Here is a 20,133-nt window from a genome sequence, read left to right on the forward strand (position 1 = left end):
GTCTGTGTGCCTGCAGCCTGTTTCCAATACACATCTGGGGTGGGTGACAGTTACACTTTGTGCATTACCTCTAGACAGCCACAAACACAGGAAGGTTAGGTATGTCTGGGTACTCATCTGCATTCTGATGGCTATTCCTGAGCCGGAAGAGACATGGAGCTGAGTCATATACTTAAATAGGCAGCGCCTGTTTCCTACACAAAAGGCTGATTACCCCCTACTGATAATCTGGAGCCAGGTCTCAGAAGAATGGACCGGAGTGCACTTGTTGGGAAGAATTGACCAGCGTTCACTTCAAACACCTTTCTTTGAAGTCACCCCCACTTCCCACTTCAAATGCACACTAGAGTACAATTACTGGGTCTCCGACCTTACTAAATCAGACACTTCTGGACCTACACCTGGACTTTGTCTGAAGAACTGATGAGCTGCATCAAGGACTGACACTCCACAGGACTGCCACCCTGACGGGCCTGCTTTAATCTTGTGCTGTGCTGCTGCCTGCTGCTCTCTGGCCCTGCTGAGGAGAGCAGTATCCTGCCTTGCAAATGAAGTGATCTCCAATGGAGTGTTGGCTGGCATTCTGTTGCTTGAGGCTCCGGGATATCAAAGTCTCTGCTCCTGCTAATAAGCCTTTTTCACTGGATGTGGACCCAGACACGTGTATCACGGAAATTGACGCATCTCCAGTCTGTGTGCAGCAGAACCAGCACATCGACCCTGTAGCGAAGTGGAACCCGGCGCATCACACTTGGAACTGCTGCATTGCGTCTGGAACCACCACTTCAGAGCCAACGCATTGCAGCCACTGCGTGGAGAAGATTGATGCATCATCCCTCCAGCATGGATTAACCTGGGGTGTCGTCTTCGGAACCATCGCACTCGGAAGTTCACTAAATGGACCCAGGCGCATCGCCGCCACCTCGAGAAGAAAATCGACACTGCCTCGAATGCGGGCCGGACACTGATGCATCCCAAGTCAGCACCCTGCATCTCGCTGTTGTGACCAGGATCAAGGTACCCTGTTCATCGGGCCTGTGTGGCTCTTGTCCCCAGCAACGCTTCATTGCGGTCGGCTTGAATTGTTGACTTTGCACCAGTCCAGCACGACCTCAAGTAACTCCTAAAGAGGCTATTGCTCCAAAGCTATTAGGTTTCTAAACCAAACCTGTGTGGACTCTTTCTGTGGTGATTTCGTTGTGTTACTGTGTGTTGGACAAATACTTCACAGATTGCCTCTTTACATAAGCCTGACTGCTCTGCGCCAAGCAACCAGAGGGTGAGCACGGGTTATCTTTCAGTGTGTATCTAGCTTACCCGGACTAGGTTTGTGGATCCTGTTTGTACAGGGTGCGTACTCTGACAAGCAGAAACCCAATTACTAACAATCGCCATACCCTAATCATGAATCCGAATAGTCCTTCCAACACAGTAGTTTTCCACTACCATCAGAACAAAACCGCATTTTTTTGGACGAAATCTCTTAGCTCATTTCACACCTAAAGATGCATCTGCTACAAAAGACACAGGGAAGGACATCACAAAGCCATTATGATAGACATAAAAGCTCACTTTACAAAATGAATACGAGGCACCGATCAGATTAAGGGAATTTATTATATCTGAGGAACTGTGCAAACCGGATGCCTTAAAAAGTGAACATTGCATATTCCAATATCACTGTATATAACTTGAGTTTTGGAGTCTTAATTGCCAAATCCATTGTCAACACCCTGGTAGACCGCCACTACACCCTCATCTTATCTACTCTACTACAGTCCTCCTTCATACAGATGGAACCTGCTGAGATTTTAAACCTCTGGTCATCAAATCAAAAGGTGTCCAATTCGTCTCTGTATCTGTGCTCACCTACATGCCTTAAAGAACTCTTCTCCCCTGATCAAGAACTCGCTTAGCTCTGTTACAATTCTGGGCCATCTGAAACATGCGATCTAATCTATTCTTCTAAAAAAAAACTTTCTTACCCAAAAATCCGGGCCAACTGCAGGCATATATCCTAACTCCCTTTGCCCTGCAAAGTCATGGTAAAGGAGATGAAAACTACACGAGTATGCAAAAATTAACTACTTTCTACACAGCTTTGAGGGGTTCCAAATCAAGCTTGGCCATTATGAGGGAAGAGCATCTTCTTCCTTTGGCCATAATAAGAAAAGTGCACGTTTGAACCTTAGACCCCCCAATCCTGCTGGTAATGCTCTAACATTGGACAGCCATGTCTGTACTTTCACTGAAATGGTTTCACTGATTTCTTATCAAATGAAGCTAAGACGTTAGGATCGGGAAATCAGTCATGCACACGCTCAGTCTTGTGAAGATCTTCATCATCCGTCTTGTGATTTCTTTTCAATATTTATATCCACCCTCAGGCTCAGCTGCTTGCATTCCTACGTGAACTTCCAAATGTACACTTAAGACACCCACATGTACTTCTGCTGGGAAAATGGTCCGAAGATTCCAAAGAACAACTTCATGCCTCGACCATATGTTCCACCAGATGAAGAAGGGCTTCCTGTGCATGAATGTTTGCAGATCAGAGTATTTAGGGACACTGAGCCCAATACACTACCATTTGACTGGCTCTCTTTGGCTTCTGAGTCGAAGCAGTGGCATAGGGTGTGAACATTCAATTATCTAGTCTTCAAATAAATTCTCTAACTTCCCTACACGGACTACATACTTATGCTGCTGAGAGCCCTCATCCTAGAACAACTCAAACACTGCATTATATTCTATGGTCTCCACAAAAAATCATTGCTAGGCTCTGAAGTATTTGGGCCCTGGTAGCCAGACTGCGTTTTAACTGTCATAACTAAGACCATACCAAATGCACTGTTAACCCCTTGGACGCTCATGACGAGCTCAGCTCGTCATGGAAATGCCATTCATTTCAATGGAAATTACATGGCAACGATGGAATAGGCCTTAGCATCCAAGTGGTTAAAGCACTCCATTAGTACCCTGTAGATTCCAGGGTTAAATGTGAGTTCTTTTGCACTGCACTGTTCATAAACTATAATGGTCAAAAGGCCCCTCTACATGGCTAAACTGGTCATGTGATCAAGTCCGGGTTTCCCGGACGAAACGCGTCATGTTGCCGTCCCCATCGATGGAATAAAGCACACCATTCACCTTGAACTCCTCGTCCTGTGGTCTGTGTCCGTTTGCTGTTTCTGGCACCTCAGGATTGTGAAAATATATATATATATATATATATATATATGAATCCCAAAGTGCCTGAAGCTTTTGAGAGGCACTCAACAGTTCTCCGCCCTGCCAGGCTTCTCTCTCAGCGCATTTCTCCCTCTTGCAATTAGCATACTTGCCCGACGCGTTTCAGGGAATAAATCCCCTCATCAGGGGCTGCCAACAGGAAACACTCGTTGAGGCATCCAGGATTTCACGGAACTTTATTGACACAAACCACATGATTGGCGCTTGCTGAGTTTCACACTCGCCTTCATTTCTGGGACTTGTAGTCCGTTTCAATGCCAGTCAATCATTTTTTCTTTTTAGTAAAGTCGTGTGTTTCAAGTAGGTTAAGGCAATTCTTTTCTTCGAGGTTCTGTGCGCTGTATATCTGAATAGGAGTTCTGTGCAATGCTTCCAAACAGTTTGGAAACACTCGCCTCACGTTGCTGTGAAGGGTTGTATTCCACGCAGGTGATGGTGCTCTCTCCACGGCACAGGCGGCCGTGCTGAAATGTGAATCCCAAAGTGCCTGAAGCTTTTGAGAGGCACTCAACAGTTCTCCGCCCTGCCAGGCTTCTCTCTCAGCGCATTTCTCCCTCTTGCAATTAGCATACTTGCCCGACGCGTTTCAGGGAATAAATCCCCTCATCAGGGGCTGCCAACAGGAAACACTCGTTGAGGCATCCAGGATTTCACGGAACTTTATTGACACAAATCACATGATTGGCGCTTGCTGAGTTTCACACTCGCCTTCATTTCTGGGACTTGTAGTCCGTTTCAATGCCAGTCAATCATTTTTTCTTTTTAGTAAAGTCGTGTGTTTCAAGTAGGTTAAGGCAATTCTTTTCTTCGAGGTTCTGTGCGCTGTATATCTGAATAGGAGTTCTGTGCAATGCTTCCAAACAGTTTGGAAACACTCGCCTCACGTTGCTGTGAAGGGTTGTATTCCACGCAGGTGATGGTGCTCTCTCCACGGCACAGGCGGCCGTGCTGAAATGTGAATCCCAAAGTGCCTGAAGCTTTTGAGAGGCACTCAACAGTTCTCCGCCCTGCCAGGCTTCTCTCTCAGCGCATTTCTCCCTCTTGCAATTAGCATACTTGCCCGACGCGTTTCAGGGAATAAATCCCCTCATCAGGGGCTGCCAACAGGAAACACTCGTTGAGGCATCCAGGATTTCACGGAACTTTATTGACACAAATCACATGATTGGCGCTTGCTGAGTTTCACACTCGCCTTCATTTCTGGGACTTGTAGTCCGTTTCAATGCCAGTCAATCATTTTTTCTTTTTAGTAAAGTCGTGTGTTTCAAGTAGGTTAAGGCAATTCTTTTCTTCGAGGTTCTGTGCGCTGTATATCTGAATAGGAGTTCTGTGCAATGCTTCCAAACAGTTTGGAAACACTCGCCTCACGTTGCTGTGAAGGGTTGTATTCCACGCAGGTGATGGTGCTCTCTCCACGGCACAGGCGGCCGTGCTGAAATGTGAATCCCAAAGTGCCTGAAGCTTTTGAGAGGCACTCAACAGTTCTCCGCCCTGCCAGGCTTCTCTCTCAGCGCATTTCTCCCTCTTGCAATTAGCATACTTGCCCGACGCGTGTGGAAACACTCGCCTCACGTTGCTGTGAAGGGTTGTATTCCACGCAGGTGAGGCGAGTGTTTCCAAACTGTTTGGAAGCATTGCACAGAACTCCTATTCAGAATTGCCTTATCATGTGATTTGTGTCAATAAAGTTCCGTGAAATCCTGGTATGCTAATTGCAAGAGGGAGAAATGCGCTGAGAGAGAAGCCTGGCAGGGCGGAGAACTGTTGAGTGCCTCTCAAAAGCTTCAGGCACTTTGGGATTCACATTTCAGCACGGCCGCCTGTGCCGTGGAGAGAGCACCATCACCTGCGTGGAATACAACCCTTCACAGCAACGTGAGGCGAGTGTTTCCAAACTGTTTGGAAGCATTGCACAGAACTCCTATTCAGATATACAGCGCACAGAACCTCGAAGAAAAGAATTGCCTTAACCTACTTGAAACACACGACTTGACTAAAAAGAAAAAATGATTGACTGGCATTGAAACGGACTACAAGTCCCAGAAATGAAGGCGAGTGTGAAACTCAGCAAGCGCCAATCATGTGATTTGTGTCAATAAAGTTCCGTGAAATCCTGGATGCCTCAACGAGTGTTTCCTGTTGGCAGCCCCTGATGAGGGGATTTATTCCCTGAAACGCGTCGGGCAAGTATGCTAATTGCAAGAGGGAGAAATGCGCTGAGAGAGAAGCCTGGCAGGGCGGAGAACTGTTGAGTGCCTCTCAAAAGCTTCAGGCACTTTGGGATTCACATTTCAGCACGGCCGCCTGTGCCGTGGAGAGAGCACCATCACCTGCGTGGAATACAACCCTTCACAGCAACGTGAGGCGAGTGTTTCCAAACTGTTTGGAAGCATTGCACAGAACTCCTATTCAGATATACAGCGCACAGAACCTCGAAGAAAAGAATTGCCTTAACCTACTTGAAACACACGACTTTACTAAAAAGAAAAAATGATTGACTGGCATTGAAACGGACTACAAGTCCCAGAAATGAAGGCGAGTGTGAAACTCAGCAAGCGCCAATCATGTGATTTGTGTCAATAAAGTTCCGTGAAATCCTGGATGCCTCAACGAGTGTTTCCTGTTGGCAGCCCCTGATGAGGGGATTTATTCCCTGAAACGCGTCGGGCAAGTATGCTAATTGCAAGAGGGAGAAATGCGCTGAGAGAGAAGCCTGGCAGGGCGGAGAACTGTTGAGTGCCTCTCAAAAGCTTCAGGCACTTTGGGATTCATATATATATATATATATATATATATATATATATATATATATATATGAGCCAACTTGTCATTTAGATACAGTCTCTGAACCTACAGTAATCACCTCCTACATCCTCGATTACAAAGAAGCTGCCAAGCAACTCTACTGAACCTCAAAAAGACAACAGGATGGAGTTCAAACTGTGCTTCAAGTGGCATGAGAATAGAGAATCCAACTGCCTTCACAAAAGTATGGTGACCAAGCCTAAAACCTACCTAACTCTTAACAGGAGAGCACACCAAGCTGGGATGAAGCAGAGTCACATCAGAGCCAATACAGTGGAATCTGCATCTCAACTACATCCTAACATGATTGACTGTGTGCTTTCATGCTATGAAACACTAGGAGCTGCACACCTTCCAGATTTACATTAATCACACTGGAACCCAAAATTGCCACAAATGACACCTGTACACCAATCAAACTGCAGACAGACTTATAAAAATGAATTTGCCTTACTCTGCACAACTACAGCCAGCAGACAACTAGTGAGGCTTGTCGTCAATAATTTAAGTAGGACGCATACTTCTCTGCCCAAAAATGTTTATAGCATGGATGTAGTTTTTTCCCCCCAGTAACTTCAAATGCCTTGGCATCATATCATGTCATGCCTCATAAGACAGCATAGTTAGTGACGCAAGCCTAGGAGCAGCAAACACCCAGTTTAAAATGGTACACCAAGAGACAACAAGCAGGCAGAAACGTCATCACTCAGTGTCTACAAAGACCAGCTTGCAGAGCATTCACACACAATGTTGACCAAGAACAGGGTGAGACCGACCTACAGGCTGTTTTATGAGATTCTGCAGCGATTTTCGCATAATTATGGGTTTGCCGCATTTGCCACGTACTCCATCATCTGTTTCATAATCTGCAGATTTAAACATAAAACAAATGTTTCTAGCTCAAACGCATCAAAAGTTACAAAAAATATGGCGACTCAGGTTCCTGCGCACCAGAAGGCTTTTTACAAATGTTGACTGATCAGCTGTCAGTTGTTTATTGCTATATTTGGGTGTTAAATTTATACTAATAAGGTGAACTCTTTTCTCAGGCAATGCTAACCGGTGTAGAAATGATAAAATAATGAATGAGTACAATCACAAAATGTGCTGCATTATGCCACATTTTTTGCCTTTTCTTCCTGCCTAATTTAGTCAACCCTGCCACATAATTTGGTCTCCCTCTGCCGCATAATTCCAGTGGCCCTGGCTATTCCACAGATCTCTGGGGTATCCTCAGAATGAGCAAAACTGATGAGGAAGCTGATGAGCAGGGGTGGAAAGCCCAAAGGAATGCATCATTGTTCTGCTTTCCTTAAAATGTTCGAGGGATGAGTCAGACCTTTTGCCAAATAGACATGCCCCATTGAAAGGCATAGGTAGTATCAAGGCCGTTCCTAATTACATTCTTGACTGTGTAAGGTCCATTCTGGATGGTTTAAACTAGAGGCCCAACACATGTCCAGGACTGCTGGAAATATCTTGCTGGCCATGTCCCAGACTGAATGCGTTAAACAGACCACACAGACCAATCTCAATGCCAAGCTAGCCAAAGCTAACATGTGCTTCCCAGATGCTTTAATCATATTGGACTCTCTCTCTGGAGGAACTGTGGGGAAGGAATCAGGATTTACTTTGCTGGTATTAGCATGGATCACCAAACTCTCAGCAGTAGGGTGCGGCATAAGAAAATCTGGTCCACCAGGCACTGTTCTGTGGTGACTGGCCACTTACCTGTTGGCATGGCCAAACCTTAGCCTAAGTGCCTATAAAGTTGCCAATCAGGGTTTCATTTAATGGAAGTAAGGACTCAGATGATGCTGGAACAGGGTGTCAAACCTGAAAATGAGAAATGAAGCATTCTCATCCGCTGGGTGTCCAAGTGGTGAAATCTACCCTGTATCAGGAAAAGTATCAATCTCACTGGCCTCATACTAATCCATGTGTACAGTATTGTCATTGTAATGTGGGAGTAAATCATCTCCCTCATTACAGTTTAACTCTGATTCGAGCCTCTGAAGAAGACTACATGGTTGAGGAAAGTTTTTATTTTTTTTTAATGAGTCCGAACATAAATGAACCGGGAGCGCTGGAGTGGATTCATAGAGCAAGCTTGGTAGGAGGTATAGACAGATACAGTTAGAGGATGCAGCCCAGAATCAGCAGGGGCTCAACCAATGGCTGTTTCAGGACCATTGTTTATGAAAAAGGAACCGGGACAAGTTTTAGACGAGGAGCAGAAGAATGCACTGGAGTCAGTGCCAAACCCGAGGTGGTATCGAGGGGCTCAGACAGGGTAAAGGGCAGACCACCAGCAATAGCCTGACTGGAGACCGCTGCAGATCCTTGTCGCCTGAAGGCACATCAGAGGGAGTCAGAAGTGTCTCAAAAATATATAGCATAGCCTCTTAAAGGTCTCAATCTGCTGGCCCATGCTCTCGACTTGGAGCAGAACTTGTGTGATGCCTGTGACTCCTTTTGTTGTTCTGCAACATACAGCTTTGCTTCACTGTTCGAGATCGCCTTCGAGTGTATGAGGTCACATTCTTTGTATGTTCTGAAGATGTTCCAAAAGTCTAAACACCAGAGCAGCCCTCATGTGGGTCAGTCACTGGCATCTGTTCCCAACAGTTGTGCCACAGTTTGAACCCTGTACTCTTCAATGGGAACATTGTTCCCCTTCACACATGAAAAAAAGAATATGAAAGGTTTCATCCACTAACAAAAAGTGGAGCAGATTGAGTATAAAGAAACTGACATTGTCGAGCAGGGGTTATGCTTACATGAGGCTCTGCTCAGTCACTTCTAGGGCAAAACAAGGTCAAGAGCACTATTTGTGAAAATGTACTAATCCAGATTGGCGCCTGGGGAATATTCTAAAGATAAGGAATCTGCAAGTTAGAAGTATACATCAGAACTTTAACTTCACGCCCTTGCACCTTCTCAACCGACTTTGAAAGCAGGATGCGACTCCAGAAGGCGTTCTTGAGCTTATGGCAGGACTTTTGAATTACTGGAAGACTTCAACCAGGAACTGGACTATTTGGGTAACTGCTTTGTGACCGTGAGCGGGCAAGAAATTTTAAGTGCGACATACAGCTACTCCACTTGTTCGCGCATCACCTTTGGGTGCATATGGGTGCACTTCTCACATGACTTCCATGTCCTGACCATAACCTAGGTATCACAAAAGCATGTTATGCAGGTCCGTGAAAGATATCTTCTTCCTGTACTCTCGACACACACATTGTCTCTAGCATACTATCATCATCGGGATTCAGAAGTCATCTGAAGACAGACAGTCTGAAGTGGAGCTCCGGATTCAAATGGATGTCAGTGCACAGTGGTGACTTCTATGTGCTCTCCGTTCTGTCACTTCCAGGTGGATATGAGTCACAGCAGAGCTACTCAGCCTCACCTCCTGGCACACATAAGCATTGTTGGAAAATGTCTGGAGATCCACTCTGGCACCTGGGAGTACTCTAAAGGTGAGGACTCTGGTTAGAAGTAATCATCAGAAATTATATTTTTATATCATTCTGATGGCTGCCACACAGAGTCTAGGCGCAATGTTGTGACCACCTTGAAGGTATACAGTACATTCCAAGATGATCATCTGTCACTTATACTTTGTCAATGCTTCCAAAAGAATTCTACAGAAATTGATAAAATCCATAACAGCAAAAGCACGTGATGTGTCGAACGTCTTCAGGGAAGGCAGAGGAGACTGAAGAACAGGGGGAGAAAAAAAGAGAAAGAGACACTGAACAGCCGCAGTGCTCAATTTCTGCAGGAGGGGGTGTGAGTGAGTGTACTAAAGTGGTAGTGAATAGGGAGAAAAATAAGAGGAGGACTAGGGAGGAGGTGCAGACAGAAAAAATGACTGGGAAAGACTAAGATAGGAGTAAGACATGTACTCCTGTTGAGTACAAAGGCTAAAATATTAAAGAAAAAAATCAAGAAAGCAAAACAATTCACAAGAATAAGGAGAAAACACATCAGATCTGGAGTGGGGGGGGGGGGGGAGGGGCACCCATTGCCCAATCTCGCACATGTTGATACATTGGTTACAATGTGGTCTGTGACAGACAGATATAGAGATCTGTTGCAAGAGAGTGAAAAAACATATGGCTACAATAACTGTACTGATTTGGAGGATGGTACGGTTAATCCTGCAGGGAAAATCGGGAAGACACTATGGTGATCAAGAAATTATGAACATGTTATAAATAATATTGAGAATCCAACACTAGAGATAGTAAATCCACTACCAGGCATGCATTGCAGGAATAATTTGATCATGGTGATTGCATGCAGTTCTCCCGAGCTATTTCAAATGTGTTCTACGTGCGATCAGTGTAAACTCCCACTTACTTCAGTATCTCAATCCTTAGTTGCAAACCATGAAGTATTTCAGTGACACCGTACACATCGGCAAGAAGGTGATGTGTCGAAACTATCTTTTTGGCATTTAGATGAGAGTAATTTTCGTTTAGAAATGATAATCCACACATTCGGCCATTATTTAACCAATCTTTATCGAAACGATACTTTGCACTCCATCTCTGACCTATGGACGAAAAGCATCAATCAGACTTTCCAATGGTGCAACACTCAGTGCTCATCAGCCAGTAATTTAAAAGTTAATTAAAAAAAAAAACTGTTTACTGCAAATATTGTACATTAAGTGTTAATGTGTCTGGTGGATGATCATTTCAGCCAACAAGGAAAACCATTTTCAAAATAATTCCAGGCAACAGGCGAAGATAGCAAACCTTTCCTCAGTTTGAGTATAGCTGTAAAATAAGCGAACATCTCAGCCATCTATTATTTCACACATCAGATTAAAAAAAAAACCTTAAGCGATATTGAATTGGGGGGATGATTGGGGACACTGATATTGGTTGCAGATACTCCAAGAGTGGGCATATGCTAAGACTATTTTTACAGGAAGAAAATATTGGAGGTCCATCTAAGATGAAATTTCTGGATGGCAAGATTACTGAAAACATGTACATTTAAATGCCAAAATATAACTGGGCAAATGTAAAATAACAGCAAGGAAAAGACACTTACCTGTAACAACAATTCTTTCTCAAAGACAATCCTCCAGATTCCTTAAAAAAACAATTCCTGGCAGAATGAGATACTAAAGCAAAAACAAAGGGAGTGATGATTAAGAATTCTATGAACATTTCCTTTACTAGGGCTTCAAAAAAGAACCTTTTCCTTCTCCTTCAAGGGTGTTCATTGATAGTAATACACCCTGAATAGACTAACAAGCACATTCCTTTAAAATTCTGTAGGAATAACACATTACCTTAAGAGTCTTTTAGGAGGTCTGACACACGTGGATATCAGCTCTGGATTCCCAATGAAGATAATGTCTCAAAGGTGCGAACTCCAGTTGACCGCCTGGTAGCGCTCTGGAGCTTACATCTGCTGTATTAACTACTGTTCCATCGGCTGGCATATACCGATTTTGTAGAGGGATGCCTGGCAGCCAAAATAACCTCACAGACTTCAGGAGGAAGGTCAAAAGCTGTCAACTGTCGCCGCTCAATCTCCACGCAAGGAGGCAGAGAGTTGACAGGTTCAGGTGGAGGACTTTGCCCTGCTGCCGAGACAGAAGATCCCCCCCGAAGAGGCAGCCTGACCGGAGGATCAATGCTCATGTCTAGAAACTCAGGAAACCAAACTCTCAGTGCCCAGTCCGGAGCCACAAGAATAACTTGTGCCCGGTCGCTCCTGATCTTCTGGTGCACTCTGGAAAGAAGTGGTATGGGCGGAAAGGTGCATAGGAGGCCTGAGCACCACTCGCAACGAAAAGTGTCGCCCAGTGAGTGACGCCTTGGAAACTCTAATGCGCAAAACAGCGGACACAGCGCTTTTTGTTCGGAGGCGAACAGGACTAACCACTGCTCTCCCCGCAGCTGAAAGAGAACATGTGCCACCCTCGGATGGAGACGCCATTCGTGATGCGCAAGGCACCTTTGGCTGAGCTTGACCGCCCTGGCGATCAAAGAACCGGCCAGGCATTGAACCATCAGGGAAATGCCCTGATGTTCCAGCCAAGTCCAGAAATGCAGGGCCTCTAGGAAAAGGGGCCACGACCCATTCCGTCCTGTTAGTTGCAATACCACATAGTGGTAGTGTTGTCTGAACACTTGAACAAGCCTTCCCTTTATTGACCGCAAAAAGGCATTTAGTGCCAGTCAATCACCCAAAGTTTCAGCAGGCCTTCTGATCTCCACCTCCCCGCAGATGGCCGCTTCAGCCCAGAAGGGATGCGTCCATAACTACTGTGAGATTTGGGTGGGGAAGGGAGAGGGATCTGCTGTTGAACCACTTGCGGTACATCAGCCACTACTGCAGATCTTTCGCAGTGCCCTCTGAAATGTGAACCAGGTTGGTGAGATTTCCTCAATGCTGTGCCCATTGTAACTTCAGATCCCACTGTAGAGCCCACATGTGCCACTGTGTATGGGTCACTAGCAGGATGCAGGAGCCCGTGAGGCCTAACAGCCTCAGAGTCCGTCTAACCGAAACATCGTTATCATAGACTTAATATCCTGGACTTGTTCGGGAGGATAGGCCCAAAACTGCACAGTGTCCAGAACCGACCCAATGAAAGGAAGCGACTGAGAGGGAGTCAGGAGTGACTTCAGCACGTGGTCAGTGAACCCCAGCGAATACAAGAGGTTCACCGTTGTCTGGAGATGGAAGACAACTGTTTGGGACGAGCCTGCCTTCAACAACCAGTTGTCAAGATAGAGGAAGACTGGAACCCCAGATCTCCACAGCAGGGGTACTATTATGAAAAATCTTCCGGATCCAGCGTGACGCCTGGAAGTTCAAAGGTAAGGAATCTGTGGCTAGATGTCTCTATCAGATATGGTTTTCATGCGTGGAGCGCGGTTGTAGCAGCATATTGTGTAAGTGAATTAGAATGACAGGCTATTGCCGGTTATACATTAAAGCACGCTTACAAGGCCCATTCATCTAACGTTCCACTAATCACGAGGAACCTGGAGACCTGAACTTGTATCCCGTGCAGTGTACGTTTGGGCTAGACATCAGTGTGCCACTCTTGAGTGATACAGCCTGCAGGGTACATTTTGTAAGCCCACAGCCTGGAACACAGTACAAGATAGAGGAGGAGCTGCTTTCTGCAGCAACATATGTGAATTTCTGGCATCTTCTAGATGGAATGGTGGGGAGCACCTGATGCGTTGGTGAGAAATAACGAGGTAGGCTTTCCTAAGAAATGCCAGGACCATTACCGATATGTTAGGCTCTAAATGACTAATAGCAACTGTTATTAGGTAAATGGCAAGGGAAACAGGGTGAGGCCTGCCCTCTTATTAGGGAAATAAGTCCTCTGAAGGAGCACAGATTCCGGTCTCTTGCTTATCACTGTAAGGAGGGGTCGTAAATATTTAGGTGCAGCCTGCTCTAATCTATTTATACTTCTGTGGTGGGTATACTCGGAGTGCTACACAGCCAAGGGTTGGAGTTGCACGGACTGCCCAGGCAAGGGACAAATACCTGGTGTCCTATCTGAAGGAGTAATTAAAGGACGATCCTGGGTGCCCAGATATCTTTCCTGTGAGCGAATCTGTGTCACTTCCGCCTGAATACATAGAGGGACAGGGCACTTATGTTGCTGCAGGGCCTCCTGAGGCACAGGAGAACTGGTGAGGCCCAGGATTCAGGCGGGACAGAGCGAGGTGGCCATGATAGTATAAATGAGGCCACGGCCTGCAGACAATCCTTCCTGAGCCTCTGCTGAAAAGCCACAAGAGGCAAGCTGACCCATCCTACGTTCCTGACTGCGGAGACTGGAGTGCAAGTGTGAGACACTGCAGCAGTGCCTTTGATGCCCATTTCAGCCAGGTGAGCCCGAGGACCTGGGCATGGAGGGGCTAGGTGGACCTGGCTACATTGGAGAAGGCCATGGCCTACTGGCACCTATCCCCAAGCCACAGCTGGCCGTAGTAAGTGCCTGTTCGCTTTCTCACTCAGTACAGGCTGTTGCCAGCAACAGCTCTTCGTGGACGCCCACCTACTTAAGTGATAACCGCATGCATACTGCCACCTGGGGATACGCATATACCATGATACAGAGGACCTCACTGATGGCAACCTTACCAGAGCCATTTCCTCCCTGCACCCTTAGATGACATTCTGGAGCAACTTGCCTCGAACGGTTCAAGGGTGACTATCTTGATCTATAATGGTAATGCTCCCCCGCCTACTTTACTTTTTCCATAACCTCCTAGTGCTTACCACATGGGACACCTGCAGGACTTCACAGGTAATGCTAGGAACCTTCATATGGAATAAAGGCAGGAGAAGGATGGCACTCAGGAAATTACAACTGCCCGTAGACAAGGGGAGGGGGTATTGGGAGTGCGCAAAATTTTGAACATTATTACCTGGCAGCACAGCTGCAGTAGCCTGAAAGATAGCTGGCGGGCCGCCTCACGGAGGAGATTAGTCCGTCGCCTGTATGCCGTGTACAGACCACGGTGGGCAATCTGTTAATCCCACAGACAGGTCTTACCTGGGAGTCGGCTGGTCTCCTGAGCACCACCTACATAAGCTAACGCAGAGGTTGCACCTGTTTCCGATCAACTCGTACTCAACAGCAATCAGCATAAGCCACATACAGCCATTATGTGCACTACTCTGATGTGAGGGAGTGGCAATCTGGATCACAGCCGGAGTGGAAACGCTGGGAGACCTGTTCCGTGAGGATGCCCTTCTTCCTTTTGATCAGCTGCAGGAAGAATACAACATTTTGGTGGGACATTTTCTTGCCTATGGCAGGCTGGTGGCAGCTGTGGGGCGCCTGTGGGGCATCATAAACTCGGAGTCAGAGCATCACCCACTTCTGCACACTCTACACATCATGATCAGCGATTGCAGACTTCTAACGTGGTTTGTGTGGGCTCTATCATACACCACTTCGGACCCTTGCAGGTCACACGTCAAAGTTGGGAGAGATTGGCCGAGTTCACTGCCAAGGAGTGGCAAAGGGCCCTAAACTAAGAGTGGAAGGTATCTCAAAATGCTATACAGTATATACAGCACATTATTCTCCATAGGGCATATCTCACTCCTACAAGCCTATATAAAATGTTTGGGTCTTCTCCACTGTGTCCCCGATATTGTGCACAGAATGCGGACATATCGCATACGCTCTGGAGCTGACCGCTATTCGCTGCTCTCAGGCAAGGAGTGGCAGAGGCACAGACAGAGGTGACCGGCCGGGAGGGGTTTCTCACCATGGAAGGTGCTACTGGGTACATTTAAAAGGAAACAAGCACACATGGTGACCAGCCGTCTCCTAAAATTGGCTGTCCTAATAGCCTGGTGATCCATAACGATGCACTGGAAGTCGCTCACCCTACTGTCCTTCCAGCACTGGTGTGCGGCAACCCTCAAGTGGGGTAGGACTGAAGCAGTGGCATGGCGGCAGGAGGAGATCCATGTGTTGCGCAGAGTCCCCTTTGCTGCCTCTTGGGACGGTCGGTTATATGATCTTCAAACGCTTAAGGATTCCCTGGTGTATTGGAGGAGACACCTCTTGTAACCTATTACAGCACAGCCGTACACTGCCAGCTAACAACATCCCTTATTCCCAGCACTGAACTCCGACAAACCTCTCTCTCCCTGGACTAAGGTGCTGCTTCTTCCCCCTTGGGCAATATCAAAGTGACCTGTGCTACTGAGAAGCGAACGGAGTTTCAACCGGACACACTGCCAGCACCTCTGTGACAGCCACACATTTTGTGGACATCACTATCCTGTGTCTACCAAAGTGATTTGACATGGGTTACTTCTCCCTGCTGTGATCTGTCATTTAATATTGTTATTAGTTTTTACTGATGCATAATGAATCAACTGCTTCTGTTCCAACTGTTGTCATTGTGGTGCTGTATGCTACACTTACCTGTTTCTAACTAAATGTTTTTTCTTTTTTGTAGGAGCACAATGTACTGCATCGAAAAATAATAAAAAATGGTAAAAAAAAAAAGGGTATTTTTTTAACCTGAGTTAAACAACCCCCCTGAAGTGAACCTCTTTGAAGTGGCTTATTCAGTACAAAGAGGCACATAATTGACAAACAAAGTTTGTGGTTTTCTTTAGAAAGAATCTTTCCTCTATTCTGACATCCAATATACGAAGACTTACTTTATGTGGAGAACAAGCACTTTGACAAAGGGTTATTATTAAAATTGAACTACCCTGGGAACGAAACCTGGATGAGCGCTCATGGTTCAAAAGAGCACGGTGTTCATATTTCACTAACTTTATGGGTCAAAATTATAACAAGCAAAACATAGGCTGTCACAGGAAAATCCATCCATTTCCCTCATGACAACTTGAATTGCTATGGTTTTCGACCTCTGGGGGCAATGGGAGACTGAAGAATGGCTCTCTCTGCATGGGGTTTTGCCCCTAAAACATGTTGTCCATTTTGGTAACTTCATTTGCATTTCTGTCTTTTGTTTAATTCCACTGCGAGTACACCTAAATGATATACTGTGAATTCCAATATATTTCTTACCACATTAACAGCCAAAATCTTTTATAGTCTGGTGCTGTCATGAAGAGCCACAACCTATACATTACTAACAGCCTCAAGATATAAATTAAAAGTGAAAGCAACAAATGATGGACGGAATGCTAAACAATGCAAACATTCACCCCCAATCATATGCAAGTCAGTCTTGACCTGTTCCTCATGGGAACAGTCCAGCCTGAATTGCGAAGCCGGGTACTCCTGAACCGGAAACAAGCATCCTGGGATTGGTTTCTGAGCATCACCCCTCATCAGCCATGCTAGCTGGAAACCAGTGATGCAGTGAGCACGGGACCGACATCTGGGCATACCCTTCCCACTTAGGGCGACAAAAGCAAATTAACAAATAATGGACGGAATGCTGAACAATGCAAACATTCACCCACAGTCGCAAAGATTTGGTGTCAATACATTGTTCTTTTGCTCGCCATGCCACCCCAGTTTGGACCCAGCCACATGCAAATCAGTCTTGCCCCTGTTCCTCATGGGAACAGTCCAGCCCGAATTGCCAAGTTAGGTCCTCCCTTGACTGGAAACAAGCATCTTGGGACCAGTTTAGGGGTAACAACCCTCATCAGCCAGGCAAGCTTGAATCCAGTGGTGCAGTGAGCACGGGCCCCACGTCTGGGAACACCCTTCCCACTAACTTTTTCATTGCCCCAAGTGGGAAGGGTATGCCCAGACTTACACTAAGTCAAAGTTTCCGCCATGGCCTTGTTAAAAGGTAGGAAATAGTCTGAAAAAGAAGTCCAAGGCTGCAAGATGTCAATAGGCTTGCCTTAGTTTCCATACATCAGTAACGGCTGGTCCAACACTAATGCTGCTCTGAAGATTCTTACCACGAAAGAGGCCCGTATCTCAATTGGGGATCCTAGTGGGGAATTCAACGCGGTCTCTCTGGGAAGTTTGTGGGCGAGTAGTATTTTGCGGATCTAAACATAAGCCAGCATCAATGTAATAAGGGGAGCGCAAATTCTCTGCTTCATCATTCACATTTTGAGCCTTTGGAATCTAGTGAGAACAAGGCAGCAAACCTTTCATAATACTAGAGTTGAGGGAGAGGCTGGTGTTCATCCAATGTCGGGGCTGCACCTTGGTAATCGTATAAGCCATAGGCCTCTGGGCAAGCCACTGCAGCCCAACAATGATAATACTTGGGCTGCAAAAAGATTCAGATCCAAGGGAAGTCCAGAACTTATAGGAGACTTGTGACAAATATGATATTGGCAGCCATACAGTTGCTAGCATAGAAGCGAAAAATAAAAGACGTAACAAACACTAAGGCGTAGGCCTGTAAACTGTACAATGCTGGCAATCAAAAAGTTGACTTGGAACAAGGGAGAAAAAAGTGGAAACTATTGGTTATTTGTTGTTAAGGAAACCAGTCCTAGACTGCCAGCAAAAGTCTTTAAGGCCTGTATGCACATAATTACAGGACAGTAAAGGGAAAAATGATGTTAGTCAGACATGTAAGATGCAATGATGAGGTGGTTCCTTCTGGACTTTGTCTGCACTTCTAGGACAATATCGGGGGCTGATCCTAAAATGGAGAGGGTGAGCGGTAGGGCTGTACCAAGTAATACATTTAAACTGTCTCTGTAATTAATACGACCTATACAGAGAACATATTCCTGGATGGTGTTTTAGAAGAAAGCGAAATTAATAAATTAACTTTGAAGAGAAAATAAAGCTCATCACTCTTCCAAGTTTCCTTTAAATGGGAGGGCTAAAGTAAAGTTTTGATACCAGAGGTCCCAGACAACTTGTGTCTTTGGGGACCATGACACTTCAACAGACATGGTTACTTGACATTCCCCTTGAAGTAAGCAATCTGCCAAACTTACCGAGATATGCCCCTGAAAAAATACATATATATATATATATAATGTAGTCCTTCGTAAAAACACTGGAGGTCTAAAAGACCATTTACTGGGGCAACCATTGAATAGTACATCAAAACAACTGTGAAGAAACAACAAAACTTTGCACTACCCCCTAGCGTGTGAGAGGAGAGTCACTAATGATAAAACTTTACAGGTTGTTACATCCCCAAAAAAAAGGCTGAACGACAATAGCCAATATATAGGTACTTTTGACACACGCTATGGGGCCAATACAATTCATGTATACATGTCTTGAAAAGCCAAGAAGGAAAAAGCGAACATTACATAGTGATCTACAGTATTGAGCATGTAACCTCCCTGCAAAATTGAAGGACTAAATCCAGAGCAATGTCCTCCTAAAGATAGACAACATTGCAGCGGTCAGGCACATCAATCGCCTCTAGGGACTCAATCCAAGCCACTGTCAGAACTAGCCAGAAGCTTTTGGGTGTATTGCCTAGAACATCATATCTCAGTCACAGTGGAATATATTCCAAGTGTGGACAATCAGGTAGCAGTAGATGGTAATCCCACCATCTGAGAGAACTCAGTCTTTGGAAGCTGCACCCCTCTGTCCTTTGGGAGCTGAACCTCTATTGGGTCTCCTTCTCGGTGGACCTCTTCGCATCCAAGTCTGGATCACCAAGCAGACACATACTTCAGCTGTAGCCCAGATACATTGTGTAGGAAGCTGGTTCTGCATATACTATACCAAAATGAGGTATAGTGTGCTCCGGGTCCAGTGGAACCCCAAAGGTAGGCAGAGGTAAAAGAAGAAAACACCTTACTCTCTATTTGTGGTAGGGTGGGCTAGCAGCAAGGTTTTACTTTATCAGAGGGTAGTGCTAAGCATTTGTTGTACAACCCCAGTCAGCAAATGATGTCACACACTCAAAGACTCAACTCAGACCAATTTTGTTTGTATAAAAATATCAAGTTATTTTATTTATAGAACCAAGCCAAGCCTACCACAGGTAAGTGAAATAAATGCTTTGCAAAATCTAGTTTTACAATTGAATGCTGGTTCAAATGCAATTGATTGAAATACTGGTAAGTTAAAATGTTAATTACTTTTCAGTTTACTTTTTAAGTTACTTTTTCTACTCTGTGTGATATGCCTAGATTTCACACTGGAACATTTCCTAGAGAAAAGCAAAGTAAAATTTGTTTTGTACAGTTGTAGTTTTTCAGGTTTTCATAAAAATCAACACCACACTTAGACATTTTTTCAAGGGAAAACAGTCAATGTAGTCCTATGGAGAGAAATTAAGTTATTGGTTCACAGGTAAGTACTCTGTCTTTGTGGTTGAGTTTCTGGGGTTAGAACAAGAGTTACCCCAGGGTCAAGGATGCACTCTCAAAGCACGCTCAGGGGCACTAGGGCAGCCGGGTGCAGAGTGCTGAGGCCCAATGTTATCCAATGGGGGATATGAGGCCTCCGTTTGGTGGCTGCACATGAGCAGGTCACAAGGTTGTGGGAGCAAAGCTCCAGGTGTTAGGCTCAAGGCAAAGGGGGATCTGGTTTAGCACACAAAGTGCACCCACAGCAGCGCAGGGGTGGCTGGGTGCAGGGTGCAGGGTGCTGTTTTGACGCCGGGTGCACTG

The 20,133-nt window shown here is 45.6% G+C and overlaps 1 protein-coding gene across 4 annotated transcripts in view; it reads right to left on the minus strand.

Moving 5' to 3' along the window:
- The window catches only part of PHF20L1 (PHD finger protein 20 like 1), an 813,558-nt gene that overhangs the window by 163,817 nt on the left and 629,608 nt on the right, over nt 1–20,133 (minus strand). For all 4 annotated transcript variants that reach the window (XM_078686744.1, XM_078686740.1, XM_078686743.1 and 1 more), the window contains one exon: nt 10,429–10,624. In XM_078686744.1, coding sequence (XP_078542870.1) covers nt 10,429–10,624 — 196 coding nt within the window. The remainder of the gene's footprint in view (nt 1–10,428; nt 10,625–20,133) is intronic.

Source organism: Lissotriton helveticus, chromosome 4_1 (genome assembly GCF_964261635.1).
Source record: "Lissotriton helveticus chromosome 4_1, aLisHel1.1, whole genome shotgun sequence".
In the NCBI taxonomy this organism is placed as follows: domain Eukaryota; kingdom Metazoa; phylum Chordata; class Amphibia; order Caudata; family Salamandridae; genus Lissotriton; species Lissotriton helveticus.